Below are 16,149 nucleotides of genomic sequence, written 5' to 3' on the forward strand. Positions count from 1 at the left end.
GGCTCTTTATTTATTTAGGGGTTTTCCTGATCCTTGCACACGCTGTCCCCTTGTAGGGTACTGTCCCTCAGCTCTGTGGCCAGAGCTAATGTTCGTTCTGGAGGGTTTTCCCATGTCCTAATGGACATCACCTTCCCTGTTTCTACTGGGGCTTTCCCTACAGCCCTTTTCGGACACATCTTGCTCTGCCCCACAAGGGGATCTGAGGCTTCCCATCTTGCTGTTTGGAAAGCTGTCTTCATCTCCTCTGTCCACACACCTCAGCTTCCAGATCCTTCCAATTGCAGAAGGGATGCTGCAGGGAGGGGAAGTCTTCGTCCGGAACTGTGGTGATACGACAAGGGGGACTTGGTACAAATAAAAAGAGGGGAAATTTAGGTTTGATATTAGGAAGAAATCCTTGACTGTGAGAGTGGTGAGGCACTGGAACAGGCTGCCGGGGGAGGGTGTGGATGCCTCAGCTGTGGAAGTGCTCAAGGCCAGGTTTTGGATAAGACCTTGAGCAACCTGGCCTGGCGCAAAGTGTCCCTTTGATTCCATAGGAGCTTTTACGACCCAAGCCCCACCCAGCCCGTGCACCTACGGCCCCGCCTCTCCACATGGACTCCTCAGGTCCTTACAGCCACCACCTCCTTTTCTGGGCGCTCTTCCCAGCCACTCATTTTCATGGGCACCCGCTGTGTTCCTATAGCTGTTCTTATAGCGGATGCCAGTCTGCTTACGTGCCTTTTGGAAGGCCCTCCCAAATCCCTACAGGCAATAAGAGGAAGGCCAAACACCTGGACACGCACTGTCCCTGTCCTATGGAATGCCCCGGCGCGGCCGTGCCAGGGCTGCGGCGGCACCTCCCGTGCGCCGGGGGGCGCTGTGCGCGGGGCTCGGGGAGCGGCCGCCGTTGCCGGGCGCCGCCGCTGTCCCCGCTCGGCGCCGGCCGCGCTGCGCTGCGCCATGAAGGCGATCGTGCAGCGGGTGGCCCAGGCCAGCGTCACAGGTCAGTGTGTCCCGACCGCGGAGCTGCGGGGGCCGGGGCGGCCGTGTGGGTGTCTGTGTATGGGGTGTGTGTGTGTGTGTGTGTTTGTGTGTATGTGTATGTGTGTGTGTGCGGGCGGGCGCTCCCCTCCTCTTGTCCCCCCGCGCGGGTTTGGCGTGGGTCCGCTCGCTTGCGGCTCCCCCGGGGGCTCGGCCCCGTGGGTGCGTGTGTGTGGGGCGTGTGTGGGGCTCTGTGTGCAGCCTTGCCTGGCGGGCGTGGGCTGGCACACACGCTGCCATCGCCTTCTCGAGCGCCTTTGTGTCGGCGGCACAGTCGCAGTCGTCTTGCTTCGCTTGTGTTCACGGCATCGCACAGTATTGCGAGTTGGAAGGGACCCACAGCGATCACGGAGTCCAGCCCTGCACAGCACATCCCTAAGAGTCACACCGTGTGCCGGGAGCATTGTCCTAACGCTTCCTGGGCTCCGGCAGGCTCGGTGCTGTGGTGCCGTGACACCGCCTGGGTGCCGTGACACCGCCTGGGTGCCGTGACACCGCCTGGGTGCCGTGTTAGCGGGGCTGCCCTGGCACGGCCGCGCATTGCTGTGCGTGTCCCTCTCCCGTGGCTTGCATGTGCTGGCACTGCAGTCCCAGTCACCTCCGTGCATGGCAGGCATGTTGGCAGTGCAGCCTGGCTCGTCTTTTTGCACTGCTTGTGTGTGTCAGTGGTGCTGTCCCAGCTGCCCCAGGCACTGCTCGCCTGGGTGTACGCCCGGTTCCTGCAGGAACAGTGTGTCCTGATGGAATGTCCCTGCTATTGCACTGGTTTGCACCTTCTGTGCTCAGGGTGCTTCAAATCTCCAAGAAGTTTGCCCTGCGGCAAACTTCTTGGAGATTTGCAGTGAGTGCCTGCTGTGGGAGTCTCTGGTGTGCAGCAGGGTGGCCTTTGAGTTACTGAGGAGCTTCTGGCTGTGTGTCAGCACAGGCAGAGCGTGTCTGTAAGGGCACAGCTTTTAGGCACAGCTGGGACCGTGGCCACAGCTGGACACAGCCTGCCAGCACCGGGGTTCTTACTGCCTTAGGACCACTGTTCTGGGGAGAATTCCAACTGTTGTTCCTGGCTGTTGAAGAGTTTGGTGGACAGTGCTGTACTTAGCAGGACAAATTTCTGGACTGGAGGACTCACACTCTGATCCAGCCACTAGTGCACAGACACTTTCAGCTTTCACTGGAGGCCTGATCACATTTCTTTTTGTGGGATGTTTGGAGCTTTTTGTCCCAGTCATGAGCCTGGATGCAGTTTTAGCAGCTGGGTAACTGGTGCTTATCTCAGCACCAGGCATTCTTACTACAGTCATCTCAGGGTGAACCACGTTAAGATAATTTAATTAACTTTAGGTAGTTTAAGACATTTCTTAGGAAAACACAACAGATCTATGGTACTTTGTGTTTTCTTGTAAATGTCTTTAAAGGGGTTAATTTCCCAATTAGGAGGATCTAATTTGCAGGTTGATGAAAGTCATATTTCAAAAAATCCATGGGGACTCAGGTAGAAATCACCTGCTCAAAATAATGGCAAAGTATGAAGGGAATGGTGGAGTGGAGATATTGAGTGCACTTAGTGGCATCAACCAGGTGGATAATTTTTCAAGGATTGTGAGAGTTTTACCACCTTTCTGTTTAGGACAACTGATGCAATTGTAGTGTAAAAATCTTCATACAGTGTTTTTAAATGCTGGAGTAAGTAACCCAGTCTGATAAAGAAGTGGTGGTATTGGGAAGCTTTTGAAGGAATGCTTCTGTGTGATCTTTCAAATCTACAAACTTAAGAGAGAGGAAGCAGGGTTTAGAACATTGTTTTCTTTAGTGGTTGGACTGCTGAAACCAGTCCTAACTTGTGCCATAAAACAGTGCATTTAGCCTTATTTTTCTTTTCCCTCTCTGCTTTCTCCAGTGGGTGGTGAACAAATCAGTTCAATAGGACGAGGCCTCTGCGTGCTGCTGGGCATTTCTTTGGAAGATACACAAAGAGAACTGGAGCACATGTAAGTCCCTCCCTTCCTTTTGCCTTGTACTCTTCTATTTGTGCGTTGCTGATACCTGTGCAGTAGCCAAACAAATCAGCTATTCCTATTGCAAAATTCAGGTTTGCCTGTTAGCTCCTCTTCAGATTTTACCTTGAATACAGATTTCTTAGAGTTTTCTCTTCATGTTCCATTGAGAAAAATCTGGTCCCATTTTCTGCTATGTGTTTTTTATCAAGAGCGGACTCTTTTAAATCCTTTATGAGTCCAAAAGAAATCCATCCTTTAATGATGGGATTTATGAGCATCCTCAAACTCTCCTTTTAGCTTGCACATGAGTTTTGTTCTTCCTAAAGGCAGGATAGTCTTGTCAGTTGCTTGTCTGCAAACAGGAATCAGTTTTGGCAGCCTGGAGGACTGGCTCTGGCCATCTGCTCCATGGCCACAGAATATTGGGATTCAGCCAGCAAACACATGCAAGAGCGAGCTCTCCAGGGGCTTCCTGTGTCTCTTTTGGACTGGTTATTGCTCTAGGGCTGACCTCAGTCCTTGCAAAGGCAAGAAAGAAACAGGTAACGGAGCTGACTGATGTCAAGAAGAAGGGGTTTTTATTCTCACATGCTTCATTGGTTTGCCTCCCTCAATGTGTAACATCTGCTCTGCCATCGCTTCCCATGCCTGCCTTGGTGGATGTGGAAGCTGCTTCTGAATTTTGCAGGCAGATCTGTGGCTACCATGCTCTCAGCACCAGGTTGTTGGGATGGCTGACACAGGAAGGGCAGGAAGCCAGCGTCTGGGCAAAAGGAGTGAGAGAAAGCAGCTTAACCAGGCTTTTCAAGGCCTATTAAAGGAAACTTTAGTAATCCTGTAAATGAAACAACAAATACCTCTATGAAGAAAACAGAGCAGTGGTGATGATTTAAGCCTTCTGCTGGGGCCTTCCAGCGGATGCTTGCAACAATCCACTTCATTCAGGAGTTAATGCTGTTTGCTGTTGATACACACAAATTGGTGAGGATGTTCTTGTGACTGTGCCTTAGGGATGGTAAAACCCTGGAGCTAGACCATAACAAAGTCTCAGCTTTGTCTTGCACTGACTGCCTCACCTCTGGTACAGTGCAAAATGCCTGGCTGATGGCTGCAGTTGAAACCCTTTGTACCTGATAGGCTCCCTTGGTATGCTGCAGGTATGGAGAAGCCAGAAGAAACTAAAGACAGGAGAGTGGCTTGGATGCAGTCCTGTTATCAGTTAAAATCCTGACATGGACTGAGTTGCAGATGCCTGCTGCTTTTCAGGATCCACTTCTGAAAGTCCCCTTGTTGTGTTGAGCCAGTCAATTCTGTCCCCTGTCTCTAGAAAATCAGCCCAAAATTCAAACCACTCTGCTGCCAGCTGCAGTTCTGCCCTGTTCCTTGGATTCCTTCTCTCATTCTGATGAAAAAGTGTTGTCATCATCTGGCTTATGGGGCCTGGTCTGGAAATAGTGCTAGGAAGTGACAAAGCAGGAGGAGTACATCATGAATCATGATTGGAATCATGATTGGAAACAAAAACCCACAGTTTTAAACACAGTTTAGGATGATCTCATTTCCTACCGAGTGTGATTTCCTGGTGTGGTGGGAGGATTCAAATTCCCAAAGCTGTTCACACGTTCAATAATATTGTGACACATAAAAGCAGATAGTAAAGAGTGAGCTTTCTTACTTCCTGTGCCATCTTTATGTTGCTGTGGAACATGCAGTTATTCTGTCCTGGTGCCACCCTGTGAAGTGATGGTGTGGATTAATGACCTGACACTGTTGTGTAAGGGCTGGGAATGAAGTGGCAGAAGGATATCTTGTTATATCTTGTTATGTGGAGGCAGACTGAATATGCATCTATTATCTCATTCTGTATGGTACCTGTTGATCCTACAGGGGACAATTTAGGAATTATCTTCTCCTCCTCCCAGGGTTCGAAAGATCTTGAACTTGAGAGTCTTCGAAGATGAAAGTGGGAAGCACTGGTCTAAAAGTGTCATGGATAAACAGTATGAAGTGCTGTGTGTGAGCCAATTCACTCTCCAGTGCATCCTGAAGGGAAACAAGCCTGACTATCACATGGCAATGCCCACGGAGCAGGCAGAGTCTTTTTATAACAACTTCCTAGAGCAGCTAAGAAAAGCCTACAAACCAGAGCTTATTAAAGGTAAGGACAGAAGGTTGGTGAGGTCCTTGCTGTGACCAGTGGACACTCCTTGTGTGTGTCCTTTCCTGTTTGTTGCTTTCTTTATTCTGTGATTTTCTGTAGCTGAAGGGATGTTAACAATATTTTCACTAGAGCCTGTCAGGGTGATCAGTCTTCCTCCAGCCAAGCCATTTCCTGGCCTTCCTCTGGATGACATGTAGATGTTGTATTCCTTTTGGCTGCACAGCATGAGCAGCCCAGAGAGGCTGCAGCCATGAGAACAAGCTCTGTGGTCAGGCTCTCTCAAAGATTGGATGTTTTGTGCTGTATGAATAGATTAACCCAAGAGAAGCATTTTTTCTGAGAAGTGAGGCTCTAAGGTGTCACCAGTGTGTGATGGACAGCTCAGTTCCATCTGTCACTTCCACATCCTGCTAAATGGAATTGTGACAGTGGGAGGTGTAACGTGCTACTTGAGAACAGGTTTTGATTTAGACTCTCTTTCCTCAACTCTGTGTCATGTGTGGAACAGTTTTCTCTTTATCAGAAAATACCTGCCTTTCCTGTTCATTTGTGCTCTGTCCACACTCAATCTTTTCTGTTTGGTTTTCTCAGTACTTTCTGTCCATTTTCATATTCAGATTTGACTTTTTGCTACACTTGACAGAAGACAAGTTTCTAGAAAAGACTATTTTTAAAATGGTATCTGCTAATAGATAGTGGTTGGCCTTATTTTCCTGATGAGGAAAAAAATAAAGCTGACAAAGATTTAGAGGCTAATTTTCATATTGACTCTAGGTTAGAATAATTATTCCAATACTTTCCTAGGAGGCACAGTGACATGCACACATGTCCACATGTCCAAAAATGTCAATTTTCAAGCTTTTCTAGCTTGATATGTTCTTCCAACATTTGTTCCTGATAAGAAATGCATTTCTGATACCCCTTCAATCACTTTATATTTTGAAAGCAGCTTTTTGAATTCATTCTCTCAGTGAATAGCAGTTGTGTATCTGAAATGAATATTAAGTACCCTTATTTTGGCACTTTTTTTGCCAGTCCTTTCTGCAAAATGAGCTTTCACTTCTGCATTTTTCTTTCAGTGTTAAAAGCACAGATTTGGAAACCCAAGAGTGCTATTGGGTCAGATAACACATGAATTTAAAACTGCTGGCAGCACTGGAGCTACCTGTCAGTTTGTGATTTTGCTTTCTTATTAAGCTGTGCCAGTTATGGTGTGTTGCACCTAAGTCTGTTAAGATTCTCTTAGGTTGAAGTTTCTGCTGTGCCAATTGCTTTGCCAGTGGTTTTTTTTTTTTTGCTTCTTTGCTGTCTGGAAATCTCTATTCACATTGCCCCTACATACACACAGGCACACACACAACAGTTTTAGTTATTGGGAGATTAGAGTTTGATTTTCTGGATTGCTGTAGGTGCCCTTCCCTTTTGATCCTACAAATTGCTTAATGCATTTTAGAGGAGTATTTTAATCACTGAAAGTGGAATTTGTGTAGCTGAGGCAAAGACAGATCAATAAAGGTCTTGTCCTATCTCCTAAGAGCCTTGTGTTTTCTGGCTCCTGGTTCCAGTAGAGAATTTGGCTGTTGGAAGTTGTAGGTGCTGGGCAGGCAGCTCCTCTCTGCTCCCTGGTCTGCCTAGAGCTTGCCAGCCAGGAGCTTAGAGTGGAACGTGCTCCCCAAAGAGAGGCACAAACCATTCTTTCACACCAAGAGCAGTGGGACACTTGACAAATGAAATCTTGGAGAAGGTTCCTTCAGTTCAGAGCCATGGTTCCTAGGTCAGCACAGTTTAACACATGGCACCCACATCGAGGAAATAAAAGGCTGCATCAGAAATCCTTGCCTGTTGTGCTTCAGTGCTTTCTTGTGTTCTTAAACATCCCACTCCCCTCTGGGGAGCAGAGCTGGTGTCTGCAGGCCTGAGCACTCTTGTTGTGCAAGCTAATATCCAAATATCAGACCTACCAAGGCTCCTCCTTTTGTTTCAGGGCCTTTGCTCTCTGTCTTGAATGTGGATTTATTCTCCTGAGGTAGTAAAGTTTAGCATGGCAAGGAATGTGAAATGTCTTACTCCCTTAGTAGTAATATCTAAGTAAATATGAGAGGATTGTTCCACAATGAAGAGTTTAACTCAGATTAAGGTTTGGTACAAGTAGAAAGCACAATTATTCTCCCTGATTAATTCCCTTTGTAAGTGCTGTCACTTCAGAATAAGTGCTCTTATCTGGAGCAACAGTATTCACATGAGGTTAATTAAGAATAACTTTCCAAGTAGACAAGCTTAGAAGTATAAAACCAGTGTGAAATTTCTAGGTCATAAGGCTTGAAATATGTACAAAAATATTCTGGTAGTAAATGATGCCTCTTTTTCAAATCTTTATGGCTCAGATGTGGCTTCTCTGACTCATGTCAGGTGCAGATATTCCATCTGAGGAAGGCATGTGTGCTAGGCTTTTAGAGGCAAGGAATTTGGAGAGCTGGGTGTCCAGCAGAATGAAGTTTTCACTTTAATAATACTTCTAGGATCCTATTTTATTGCAGAAGATGTTGCAAGATGAATTGATCAGTCCAGAAGTCTTACAGTGGGGAAGGATGAAGAGCAGTAACTAGAAATTTAAATGTGTGAGGAGAATGGGAGGGAGCTGTTGCAGAAAGATGTTTCTTGACAGTAGTTCTGGTGCCAAAACAAGACAGAAAGTGCTTATGGCATGGGAGTACTTTGAGTGTTCTGGTAAATTTGGGGGTTTATTTGACCACTTTATCAACCTCTGGAAAAAAGGGCTTGTGGAGTTCACCTTTTTTTTAGGTCCATACACATGAATAGGAAATGGAAAAGCCCAACCCTTTTTATAAGTGAAGTACAGCAGAGGGATGGGATGATTGTAGAGAGCAATTTGCAAAGTTGTGCTCCCATTAATAAAGTTTAAGATAATATTCTTTGTTTAGTATTTTGTTAAAGAAAGATGCATTAGTTTTGACTGGGTTTTGTGGTCACAGGGTCGTAGGTTGCATCTATGTAACTCTCAAAGACCAGCCTAGGTTACCAGCAGGAATGTAGAAATGGCAGTAGCAGATTGGGACTGAGCTGCACCCCAGTGTCCCCTGCTCTTCAGTATTCAATTGTCAAATGCTTCAGAGTAGTCTCCAGGTCTTCTTACCTTTTGCCTAGCTGTAAAGTTTCTTCACAACATCAAGTGGTCAGTTGGACTGGATCCCTAGGCTGAGCTGTTACAGCCTTTAAAATGTCATGTCCTGGCACTGAGAACCATCCTGCCTATCCTGAACTGTGGACATCCTGATTACCTGTAGGCTTGGTTTGCTTTGTGCATGTTTCTCTACTTAGCTGTGTGTTTATCCTCTCTGAATGTCAAGCTACATACCTGGGTGCACATACACTGTTTTTTTCTAAGTAACTTTCTGCACTTGGCTGCAGAAAGTTACTTAGAAAATACTTTCATGTATTTTTTAATTACTTTTTGGTACCACTTTTGGTAAAAACTTTGTTGTGCATTATCTTCCCAAGGGCTCTGAGTGCTTGTTGTCTTTTCCCTTTTCAGATGGCAAGTTTGGTGCCTACATGCAGGTCCACATCCAGAATGATGGTCCTGTAACAATAGAACTGGAGTCCCCAGCAGCCACTGTTGACCCTAAACAAGTAAGTGACTTGTAAGGTCTGTCAGGAAAGGATGAGGTGTATCCTCTGCAAATGTGTACCATTCCTGTTGTGAAGCAGTACAGCTTCCATCAGGTACAAGGACCATGTCCTTCCTGTGCAGCCTCTGAACAGTCAAAAATTGCATTGTTTTCTTCTGTTCCCTGGCTGTTGATGGCTGCCTGCTGTCCTGGGGAAGGTTGTGTGTGTGTAATCAGAACAGCTTTTCACAGTTCATACCTCCTCATAAAAGCTGTTGTTTAATCATTACTCATTAACAATGTTTTTAATAAGTCTGGATCACCCCCCCTGCCTTTAGTGAAGTTTCTTGCCATGTGGGAGCTTTGGCATGTGGGTGACTGGATGGAAGTGAAGAGGTGCCTCTCTGTCAGAATCAAGGCAATAGGGAATTTCAATCCCAAATTTAAGTCTGGACTTAAGTTTAAGTCCTGAGTTTAAGTCCTGGAGTGGACAGGAGAGTGAGCTAGCTCTGCTGAGGAGCAGCACAAGCTGTGCTGAAAACCAAATGCAGTGCTGAGGCTTCCTCATCTCTAAACAGCAGTGGCCAGCTTTTCCAGGCTGAGAGAGAAGGGGGAAGGATTGCTGTGCTTCAGCAAGGCCACACCAACCTTATTTGTATAATGCTTCACTTAACCTTGGGGAAATTGTTACTGCAGTTTATAAAAAGGGCATGAGGGAAGAATCAGGAGACTACAGGCCTGTTAATCTAACCTCAGTGCCTGGAAAAATTGTGGAGAAGATCATGCTGGGTGCTCCTGAAAGGCATTTAAAGGACAGTGCACAGTCAGCATGGATTCAAAAGGGAAAGTCCTGTCTAACAGATTTAATGCTTTTCTATAATAAGGCCACCTGCCAAGTGAAGGAAGGGAAGGTGGTGGATTTAGTTTTTCTAGATTTTAGTAAAGCTTTTGACACTGTCCCTCACAGCATCCTTCTCAACAAGTCCTCCAGCTATGAAATGAGCAGATACAAGTGCCCTGTGTTGTCCTAGATAGCTTGGTTTGAAGTCGGTTTCATTTTTTACCTTCAAATTCTCTTCTGGATTTTTGTGTCATGTTTTAGCCCCTGAAAAATCTACTTCTGGCTCTAGTCTTTCTTTCTGTACCCTCACAGTTTCAGAGTTCTCAGGCCTAACCATGCATAAGCATCAGCAGCAGCTCTGTTTTTTGAGTGAGAACTGCTGCTCAGTGTGTAGGTGTAAAATAACCAAGGAATTACCAAGGTGTGCAGGATTCTGCAAGGTTTCATTTCTTTCTTGGGGAATATTGACTTGTTTAAGGGTTTGGCCTTCCCAGTTCAAGGCTGCCTGCTTTACCCATCTGACATCATCTTCCTGGTGGCCACAGCTTGGGCTGAAGGCCGGGAAGGATGCTGGTTTTTAAACTTTCTCTGGCAGTGTAAGGCCCAAAACTCCCTTGACAAGCCTTTTAAAAGGGCTTAAGGTTTTTTCATGTTCCCTGAGTTAGACACAAGGGAGAAATTCCAACAGGATATTATCAAGAAGTCAAAACAACAAAAACTTCATTGGCAACCTTCAGAAAATCAGACAGCTTTGGCAAAAATGTAGAGCAACATCCAGTTAACACAAAACATTTCACAAAGCATTGGCTTAACCCATTCAGCTTCACAAACTCCAAACCTGTCCAGTTTTAAGTTGCTCAAAACTCAGAGGAGAGGGAATTAGAAGAAGAAAGAGACAGAAAAGAATGAATATAGCTCCCACTCCTGGTCCCATCAATGTTCAGGTGATAGAAATTCCAAGAGGAGGTGGGGTCAAGACATCCATCCTGCAAAGTGTGATGAGGCAGAGCCAATTTAAATTGTTCTTCTCTTTCCTCTTCCCTGCCTATTGCATTCTTTTTTTGCTGACAAAAATCTGTTGATTTGTTTGTAGCATGGGAAGTAAGGCTTAAGGATGGTGTGGTTTTTACATTTGAGAAGAGATAACTGAACCATCCTGCAGTGATTAATGTGATGTTAGCAGGAAGAGATTAGATAAATAATTGCTGATGAACAGCTCTTTTATGTCATTGGATGTGACAGTGAAATACCTCATTTTGTCTGAGCAATTGTCTGTGTTTGTGATTGGTAATCAGAACGTTGTTAGTAATTTGCAATGTAATTAGTAAAAATACATTTGGATTAGTCAATCCAAATGTATTTTTTGTATTACTTGTGCTGAGGGATAGAAATAAATCACTTCTCTTTTATACTTGGGGTGATCATGTTATCTTATGGTGATAATTCACTGTCTTTTCTAAATTTTTGAAGATCTCAACCTTCAGGATTTTTTTTCTTTCTTTTTTGCTTTGTTGATACATGTATTGGTGGTGTGAATCTAAGTTGCAAGTTTTATACAAATGCTCACATTTACATTTTTTTTGGAAATAGATTTCTGAAATTGTTTTATTACATGATGTATTTTTTCCTTACTTTGTGAATAGCTGACAAAACTTGAAAAACAGCAACAAAGAAAAGAGAAGACCAGAACCAAGGTGCCCTCTGAGTCAAGTAGAGAAAGAAATGCCCCCAGAAACAAGGATGACCCCAGTGCCAGCAGCGGAGCAGAAGGAGATGTGTCCTCGGAAAGAGAGCCTTAGCTCATCCAAGGCAGGCCTCAGGTTTGGCTTCTCCTCTCCTCTGGAATGCTTGGCCCCCTGCCTCTTTTACTGAAGCAGCACATGCAAAGAGTGGCATTAGAAGTGCTGGAAGGTGAAATTTTATAATCTTGCTTGGTTTTATAAATTTTACAACCTCTGCTCCCATCTGCAGTCGCACACCAGAATGTTGGGGTGGGTGAAAGCCTCTTCCCAGCTTGGCTGGAGTTGTGGGTCTGGCCCAGTTGTGATTGTTTCCATGTTGGCTCAGGAAATCTGAAAGTTTGATCTGATAGTACAGCAGTGACTTAACTCAGAATCCTGCCTTGTGTTCTTCAGATACACAGGACTGTATTTCTGTCTGTCCTCACCTAGCAGGGAGCTCACTCTGGGACAGCCCAAATACAGCACAGTCCCCAGCAATGGAGGTGGAAAACAGCTCAGGAACTGGAGACAGGGCAGAACTGCAGCTTGCTTTCATGATTCTTACTTGCCCCTCCTCAGTTTTGTTCTTTCCCAGGATGAATTAGTCACAGGCTGTTTTATGGACCTCCAGCATCTAATAAGGACATTTGGGCAGACATTGAGAGCCAAATTTGCCTCAGCAACAGCAGATCTTCTCTCCCTTCAGGCACTCAACCCCCAGGACATACCTAGACATCAGTGAATGGAATTAAGCTGAATACAGACCTGAATCCTTAGTCATGGATTATCTGCCTGTGTTGATATGTGTTTATCATACTCTTCCAGTCAGCTTTAAGCTTTCAGGACACAGCTTTCATTACCTTCCCTCCCCCTTCCTGACCCCAAAAAGTTACATTGCTGATTTTGACTTTTCAAACGTGTCCAGGCTCTCAAGAAAGTGTTATTATCCTCATCTGCACACTGAAGCCCTGAGCTGGCTGTGCAGTTTAATTATTAACAGCTTTGCAAAGTTAAGGTTTAACCTTTCTCTCATTTTCCTGTCCCCAGAGTTTAGTCTGGCTGTGATTTATACAGTTCAGCATTGTTCACTGCTCACAAAGTTCCTTACTTTTTTTTTTCTTTTTTAAATCCATGAATTTCCAACGTGGTCAGACATTGGGTGATGATTTCTGTTCTATACAGGGCTTCCCCCCACTGTTTCTGGGTTGTGTGTTGAAATAAGGACATTTTAGAGGGTTTGCAGTGTTATTGGAATGATTGGGTCAGTCTTTCCAATCTTTCCAATAACATTTGGATTTCTAAGGAGCTTAACGTCTCTAGAATGTGGCATACAGATAACCTAGCATTAATTTTCATGCTGTGACAATAAGTAAACATTCTTTTCTCTGTGGGATTTGAAGGAATCCTGCAGTATTTCTGCTCTACCTACAGTAATGTTTCCGTTTGTTTGCCTTCCACAGTTTCTTACACAAAAGCTACACTGAATCCTTGAAGAAAGACCCAACACTGGCCTCAGCAACACTCCTCAACGACTTTGGAGAAGGAAGGAAAATGGGAAAGCAGAGCTGAGACATTAGAAACCTTTCATTCTGTATTGAACCAACCAAAGCAATGCTATCAGATTCAGTTGTTAATGTGTAGTGTCAGTAGTGAAAAGGACTTGTGACATTTCTGTGTACGCGTTCTCACACGACTGCTGAGCAAAGGGTGACTGTAGGCAGATTGTAGCAGAGCATTTCACTCTCAGTACATAAGCTCCATTTAAAGAATAAATCAGGGTTTTTTCCTTAAACTTACACTTGAATTCTGAAAATTCTCTGAGCAGGCTTGTGTATTGATTCTCAGTCCGTGGTGTCATGTGCTACCTGTTTCCATTGCAGTGTGCAGATCTGTGCATATTTTGGTAAATTGTTAGCTGCTGCCTAACATCAGGTTAGGCAGTCCAGTCTTTCTGCATGGATTAAGTTATTACAAGAGAAGATCAACCTCTAGTTGTTTATCGTGTGGAACACATCTGTCTTGTAAACTTTTTTAAAACCGGAAAAAACTTTATTAAACAAATGATGCCAGCTGAGTGCCTGTTGGTGTTTGTGTATTGCACTCCCTGAGTCACTCCTGGGTGTAACAAAGTGGGGACACAGAGCTAAAGTTGTAGGCCAAGAAACACCTACTGCTTCAACTTACCCACCTTTCCTGTGGAAGGTTGGAAAACAGGCTGCTGACCTGAAATCTTTGCTGTTTCTAATGCATCTAAGTCATTTATTTTGTGTTGGCTATCAAAATGCCACGCAGCTGCTCCACCTACTGCATCCAGGGCTGCTGACAGACACTTCTGTCACATCCAGGGAAGGCAGACGAGCAGTTGGAAGCTGCCAGCAAGCAACAAGAGCTGAGAAGAACCTGCAAAACTGCCCAGAAAGCTTCGGGGGAAATGAAAGACTGCAGGTTGTTACACTTTGACTTCTTTCAGAGGGGATGGCACCTTTTGTATTTGCTGTTCCCCAGGTCTGCTTGCCCTTTCAGTCTGCCCTGGGCACCTGCTGTGAATGCCATCAGAGCCAGGATGCAGAGCTCTCTCCCTGATTGTAGGGATAACTCACTGGTGAGAGCTTTTGATCAAATGCACATCACAGTTACAATGCTGCACGCCGTGTAACCACTGTGGTTTTTACTATTTAACTTGTAGGCTGCTTGTATTGTAAAATATCAGTCAACCACGACAGGAGATTTAGATCTGCACCCTGACATGGTTTTTTAAAAGCCATGAAGCTCAAGTAAAGATTTGGCAAGCTACACAGCTGGCATTTGAACAGGAAGGGTGAGTGGGCAGGATAGGTGGAAGTGTTACACATACTTTTGCCTTTAAGAATGACATAATTTCCCATCTGGCCATTTATTGAATCCAGGGTGCCCCAACACAGGGAAATGATTGATTCAGAATGCTGAATAATTGCTTTATTAAGACTATATTATATTACATTACACTATATTAAAGAGATACTGTACTAAAAAATACTAAAAGGGTACTAAAGAAAACCTGCGACTGTCTCCAGACAGCCAGGACAGAGCTTTGGGCCAACTGGCCAAGGAAACAAAACAATCCTCAGCAGAATCCAATTGACAAATCACTTCAGGTAAGCAATCTTCCTAACACATTCCACATGTGCAAAACCAACAGGAGCAGCAAGTAGAGATAAGAATTGTTTTCCCTCCTTCTCTGTGCTTCTCCAGGAAAACACCCTGAGAGAGAATTATGTCTCTCTGTTCAGAGAATGTCAATGCCACATCCATTATATGTCATGTAAGGAAAAGCTGTATGTTTGGGACAGATGCTTCCTGTTCTCCTGTGCCCAGAGTATTTTTAAACATCACAATTAGTTTCAAATAACCACCAACCAGCCAAGCCCACTTCATTGAAAAGTACTGTTTACTTTAACAAAAGTTATTGCCTTACTCTGCTGCCAGCCAAACTTGGGCAAGGCCACCTTTCCAAGTGCAGTCACATGGCTTTGAAATTGGATATTTATCCTATGGATTTTTCTGCTTGTAGAGAGCTGCAAGCAAAAACCAGGACACATGAATTCCTGTGCCTTGTTCCTCTTGATATTTCTTAGGAAAAAATGTTTTCTCAACAGAAGACACCTCCAATGGAAATGTGCTGCTTATCGTCATAGACTGCTAAAAACCAGAAAATACAATTATTATAACACTAAAAAACTTTTGCAGGTGTTTTAGCAACATGTCCACTCAGATACTGGCCCTAGAGACTGTGATTGAAAAATAAGATTTTAAGAATGGAACAGTCAGAATAAGTGATGTTTCTACAAAGCTGTTTGGAAAAATTATCAGTATTTTATTTTGGGATGTAAATACAGTAATCAAAATCAAAATAATATGACTATTGATATAAGTAGCCAATGGCTAAGCTCATAGTTTAGAAGCTAGTGTGGACAATTAATTAAAAATGTTCTTATTTACAGAGATGCTCATTCATGGAGCACCCCTACTCTGACTAGTGGAGTTTCTTCCTTTCAGTACCTGCCCAGCAAAGGGCAGACAGACCTCCCCAAGCAGGTTTTCAGCTGGTGTGAAGTGTCTGCTCTTCTCTGGCTGCCAGTCCATCCTGAGCAGTGCCACAATGTTCTCAGAAATGCCCATTTTTGGTCAATTTTTCATGTGAGTGTTTAGAAATGGTTCTCTGTCAGCTCAGCTGCATGTAACTATGGATTATGCAGACAGCAAAGGTTTGGTGAAAATGCAGAAAGAGATTCCTAAACTCTTTGCATGGATTTGATTCTCAGTGGAAGTGACACGGCAGGGCCTGGCAGGAATCAGAGCAGATGCTGTGAAAATACAATGGAGCCTGGTCACCCTTCCATATTCTGGAGTCCACACTCATTCTCATACCAACCTCAATTTCATTGTAAGTCATTCTATTCCCAATGCCTTGGGAGGAGAGCACACCCTGTCTTCTCCCCAGTCCATGGTTTGTTTGCCAGGCCAAATCCCAGTCCTTCCTATGAAAAGTGGGGTCCTGTTCACCCTGATATAAATGGCTCACAGCTGAGCTCGTTCAAAGGGATGAGGAGCCAGGTTGAAGCTTGAGGGGTTTTTGACAATGGTCTTTGAAAATAAGCCATGGAAACCTGATCTTGGACTTTCTCCTTTCTGAGAGCTCCTCTGATTCAATAAACAGTTCAGTATTTGCAGCCAGCAGTATCTGAATATGTTTTTGTTCTTTATGAGTTTAACCTCATGCCCACAATATTTTAGA

At 44.5% G+C, this 16,149-nt stretch overlaps 1 protein-coding gene across 3 annotated transcripts; it reads left to right on the forward strand.

Annotated features, from left to right (window-relative positions):
• The first annotated feature begins 882 nt into the window (after positions 1-882).
• DTD1 (D-aminoacyl-tRNA deacylase 1) lies at positions 883-13,444 on the forward strand. Of its 3 annotated transcripts, none has more exons than XR_009485672.1 (6): positions 883-991; positions 2,924-3,014; positions 4,946-5,181; positions 8,738-8,835; positions 11,298-11,565; positions 12,836-13,444. XR_009485672.1 is itself a non-coding variant. In XM_059840817.1 (6 exons), exons 1-5 carry the CDS (start codon positions 949-951, stop codon positions 11,451-11,453), a joined length of 624 nt encoding a protein of 207 aa, XP_059696800.1. In that variant the 5' UTR covers positions 883-948; the 3' UTR covers positions 11,454-11,474; positions 12,836-13,444. The 3 variants fall into 3 exon arrangements, 2 of the variants coding, with proteins under 2 accessions (XP_059696800.1, XP_059696801.1); XM_059840817.1 differs by having other exon boundaries at positions 11,298-11,474; XM_059840818.1 differs by having other exon boundaries at positions 11,298-11,463.
• The last annotated feature ends 2,705 nt before the right edge of the window (positions 13,445-16,149 follow it).

The sequence above is a fragment of the Haemorhous mexicanus genome, chromosome 3 (genome assembly GCF_027477595.1).
Source record: "Haemorhous mexicanus isolate bHaeMex1 chromosome 3, bHaeMex1.pri, whole genome shotgun sequence".
In the NCBI taxonomy this organism is placed as follows: Eukaryota; Metazoa; Chordata; class Aves; order Passeriformes; family Fringillidae; genus Haemorhous; species Haemorhous mexicanus.